The sequence below is a fragment of the Hipposideros armiger genome, unplaced genomic scaffold (assembly GCF_001890085.2).
Source record: "Hipposideros armiger isolate ML-2016 unplaced genomic scaffold, ASM189008v1 scaffold_104, whole genome shotgun sequence".
NCBI lineage: Eukaryota > Metazoa > Chordata > Mammalia > Chiroptera > Hipposideridae > Hipposideros > Hipposideros armiger.
Genome location: NW_017731454.1, coordinates 3,479,883 through 3,484,717, shown reverse-complemented (window position 1 = coordinate 3,484,717; position 4,835 = coordinate 3,479,883). Strand labels below are relative to the sequence as shown.

At 42.4% G+C, this 4,835-nt stretch overlaps 1 protein-coding gene across 1 annotated transcript in view; it reads left to right on the top strand.

Annotated features, from left to right (window-relative positions):
• Positions 1-276: 276 nt before the first annotated feature.
• CACNB4 (calcium voltage-gated channel auxiliary subunit beta 4) overlaps positions 277-4,835 on the top strand; it is a 281,243-nt gene continuing 276,684 nt past the window's right edge. The window contains exons 1-2 of the mRNA XM_019646510.1: positions 277-377; positions 604-687. Coding sequence (XP_019502055.1) covers positions 369-377; positions 604-687 — 93 coding nt within the window. The 5' untranslated portion in view covers positions 277-368. The remainder of the gene's footprint in view (positions 378-603; positions 688-4,835) is intronic.

The following is a 4,835-nucleotide window of genomic DNA, read 5'->3' as shown; positions in this document are numbered from 1 at the left end:
GCAGGAGAGACCGACAGTAGTGGAAATGACTAGTAATTTATGCACACGAATTTACTGTACTCTCCTACTTCTCGGATGGCCCAGTGCCAGTGTTAGCGACTCAAATGCTGATTGTGTCCAAATCCAACAGGTAGGTAAAATGGTCACGTTAAGGTTAGAGTGCTCTGTATATGTGACTCTTATTTGGCTTCAGAATGTGTGTGTGTGTGTGTGTGTGTGTGTGTGTGTGTGTGTGTGTGTGTNGTTCCTCCTCCTCCTCCTCCACCTCCTCTTCACCTGGTCGGGTCTCTGCTCTCCCGCTCCGGAGCCCGCAGCCAGCCCCAGCGGATGCCGGGGACTCGGACCCCGCACCCTGAGAGTCTTTGTTAATGGATGTGGTGGGTGCTCGCCGGCTGCTCCTCTCGGGCATCTTTTCAGCTGTGCAGGCTTGGCGTGGGGGGATGGGGGTGGGGGCTAGATCTGGGGACCGCGGAGGAGACTTGGGTGCGGGCTCTGGGGGACCCCGGGGCGCTGGTCCGGAGGCGGACTCTAGCCGGGGGTGGTCGCCCCACTCCGCGCTGCGGTCCTTATCCGCTTCTCTCTGACCCCGTGTGTCGAGTCCAGGTGGCCCGAGGCACCACGACCCGAAGGAGCAGGTTGAAAAGATCCGATGGCAGCACCACTTCGACCAGCTTCATCCTCAGACAGGTAGGAGGCGGGGGAGCAGGTCGGGCCCGAGGCCAAGCGCGTGGTGCAGGGGTCCGCGGGCCGGGCGCAGACCCCACGCGCGGGAGCGGCGGGTCGAGTCTCCACGCGCCCCTTTCCCGCTCCTGGCGGGAGCTCCGGCTGCGTCCTTCTCTCAGCCCCCGAAGCTCGCGAAGTCTTGGGGTCCAGGCGTCTCTGCACCGCCCTAGGAAGTTAGTTTGTGCGTGTGGTGGCAAGTTGGCAGGGACTTGGTTTAGGGCAGGGACGTTTAATTTAAGATTGGAATCTTTTTGGTTGCATCTTCGGTGCGTGGGGAAACGTCTTTCAGTAGTGTAACTTGACTTGGAGTCCAAGCCCCGGTGGCCGGGCACCTAGTTTGATTCGGCTGAGAGTTAGGGGTCTTTTCTGTTTAGCCCTATTTTGAATACTCTTCTGCGTCTAGGTCTTGGGGGAGATGTCCGAGTTCTGGTCCAAAGAAAGACACTTTGAGCAGAAAGTTTGGTCCCATTTAGGGACCAATTCCTCGGTTCTCTTAATTAGGGAAAGACTGCCGAAACTGGTTAAATTGAAATAAGGGAAGGCCGGCACCAAGTTCCTGGAGCCTGGGTGGTGTTACACTTAGTGTTTGTTTCTTAGTGGTGGTTTTCTTCTGCGTGGTCCTTGTGTGTGTTGTGTGTGGTAAAGATCGCAGGCTATGCTGAATGCTTAGGTGCCGGTCATCTTGACCCAGGAAATTGGTCCTTAGTTTTCATCCTGTCCATGTGCCGTAAATGAAACCATACCTACATAGCTGCTGGGAGCTAGAGATCATGCCAAAGGGAGTCCTTGTTCCCTTTTTTTTTTTCGGAACAGAAACTGTCCAGATGTGTGCCTTTGGGTGACCTTGGAGGACTGGTCATCGCTCCAAGATGGTTTTATTCCAGGCTCCATCGTGGGCTGCTGGAGTGACCTTGGGAAGTGCTTTTCCCTCGCAGTCACTCAGAGCATTGTGTTATGTATTTTTAACCTAGGATGGCAGCTTTGCTATGGTTCTTTAGCGTTTATCTCATCAGTTTAAACAGGTTATCCATGACGAATGGACATTAGACTCAAAATTGGACTCAGACCTTTCCTAAAGGGTCCATACAGCTTATTTAGATAATATTTATTATGCAGCTATTCATGTGCTGCAGAAACAAATAATTACTGTTTCTCTAATTCAGTGAGCACTAAGCATGTGATTATTAAAATAAATATATTTAGGATTCTGAATTGATTCTAAAAGTGCATTCTATTCCCTTTGTAGTGCTTAGATTATTTATGTATTTGATAAAGCAAAACATCCTCCATCTTTAAAAAAAATTAGAGTTATATGACTGTTTGAGATCTTGTTCTTGTTTCTTTAGTAGGTGCCTATTTTGGGTAGTGTTTTTTTGTTCCAAAACTCTTAGAAATACTAATTACACAGCAGTGTATTGCATGAAATGCTGGACTAAAACTTTTGAGTTCATCTACACTATCACTTCACTAATGCTTCATTTTTTCCAAGCACAATCAATATTCTTTTTAATGTTCTTCCCTCAATTTGCTCCAATAAATGACTGAGCTAATACATGTATAAGTTCTTGTTCAGTGTGCTATGTATTGCCTTAAAAATGTAAAAAGTATTGCATGGTAAATAATATTTGGAGTAATTTAAACCGATGCAGATTTTTAGAACAAATATATTCCATAAGTCTTTCAGAAACTGGGGTTTGTTAGTTTAATATAATGGTCTACTTTAAATTCAGGAGTTAGTTGTAATTGTATCATATACACAATGTTCCAATTTTTTTCTGCAAAAAAATACATAATTTTTGTGAGCATTTACAGTTCAGTAGGTATCCTACATATAATCTCGTTTAAATGGCATAACACAGATTCTATTGGGTTGTCGGAAAAAGTGATGACGTATTTTTTATATGTTTTTCGTTGCAAAAATGCTTCATGACTTTTCCAACAACCCAATATAATCGCTACAATAAAAATAACCGAGGGATTTTTATTTCTTTGAGAAGAGATAAAAAATGACTGCAAATAAAATTTAACAGTACATTTTTTGAAATAAAATTGAAGTTTTCACCCAAATGCCAAAAAACAAAATGTTTTAAAAGCACAACTGTTTGTATTATCATAGCCTCATTATTTGTTGAATGACCAGTAATTTATTGTTTTTGAATTCTTGATATATTGGAGAGATGGAATTTCTCGGTGAAATTTCCCAGTCTATGTGATGCTTTTGCACATGAAGAAGAAAATGGGGAATACCCATAAAAATAATGCTGCTCATTTCTTTGCCATATTATTTACAAATATATAGAAAGAAAGCTTTCACTAAAAAAAAAAAACCAAAAAAAAATTGATGTGTTGAATCAGATGGATAAGACTGGGCTGGTGATGAAGAACAGAGGGTGATTGGCAAACTCATCTGATAAAACAATGTTTATTCTTTGAGCTGGTAAGAAAAATTGTGTGTATACATGTATGCACATATGTGTGCGCACACACCTGTCCATAAACACATGTGAGTTGGCATGAAAACAAGCAGACTGAAAAAGAGAGCTTGCCTGTACTCGGAGGACTGTGCACCAAGTCCCTCAGGCACCCTTGACCTTGTTTCCTGGTTTACTATACTGCTGGCCTCCCCAGTTTAGCAGGGCTGGAGGTTTTGGAATGAATCCAAAGAGCAACTAAGTGGTTTCTTTGAGGAAAGGTGAGAAGATGAAGTCTTCCGCCCCTGAAAGGAGAGAGAGCTAGGGGTGACCCAGTAATGATCTTCAAAGTATACACAGAGGCATTCCTTGCTAATGTGATGGACTGTTCTTGGTCTTCATTGAGGATAAAGCTCAAGAATTGGCCACAATTTGAAAGGAATGATTTTTTACAGGAAGATTTTTCTGAGTGTTGCTATCATTGGAATGGCTTTCGAAGTAAGGCTATAGAATTTTCTCCCAGGGGATCACTTTTGACAGGCTATTTACGAATGGATTATTTAATCATGTTTTAAATTTTTAGGAAACACTTATTAAACATTAGCTATGTGTCCAGCACTCTGCTAGATACTATAAAGGGGGAATGAAAAGATGACTGAGACGCAGCCCTTGTACCCAAAGGATTTTTATAATTTAGTTATGAAGACATAGATGTATAGAAAGAACTATCAGTGTATATCAGGTGTATAGCAATAGAGCATGGAATGAGGGTGTGAGCAAAATGCCCATGTGTGTTGAGTATTGAAATACCCATGAATGTCACTGCACATACAGTTTGTATGGTGGAGTACTCCGGGTTACTTGCGTTGGGGTCTCTTAGTTTTCTCCGCACTGGGTTGTGAAGAGAAAATATGACCAGAGTGGGATTAGTAGGTTGACCTCTCCTTGTTAAGTGCGTCCTTCTGAGGACTGCAAAGACTTAGAAGGCCTGGCCCTACCAGCTTCCTCATGAGTTCAGATTTCTTAGTTCTGGAACAGATCTTGAACATTCCACCCTTCCTCCTGCCACAGGCCCTTTGCACATGTTGAACCCTCTCCTGGAGGGCTGTTTCTCTCCCTTTTGCCTGGTTAACTTTATCTCCCCTCTGCAACTTTACTGAATTTTTTATTGTTTCTAATTTTCTGGTGGAGTCTTTAGGGTTTTCTATATAAGGAGTCATGTCATATGCAAAAAGTGATATTTTAACTTTGTCTTTCCCAATTTGGATGCCTTTTCTTTCTTTCTTTTGCCTGATTGCTCTGGCTTGGGCTTCCAATACTTGTGGAATTAATGGTGGTGAGAGGGAACATCTCTGTCTTATTCCTGATTGTAGAGCAAAAGGGCTTCAGTTTTTCACCGTTAATTATGATATTAGCTGAGGGTTTGTCATATATGGCCTTTATTATGTTGAGATATTTTTCTTCTATACCCATTTTACTAAGTATTTTCATCACAAATGGATGTTGTATCTTGTCAAATGCTTTTTCTGCATCTATTGATATGATCATATGATTTTTATCCTTTTTTGCTTATGTGGTATATGACATTGATCGATTTGCATATGTTGAACCATCCTTGTGTCCCTGGAATGGAACCCACTTGAACTTGATTGTGATGTATAATCTTTTTAATGTATTGTAGTATGCGATTTGCTAGTATTT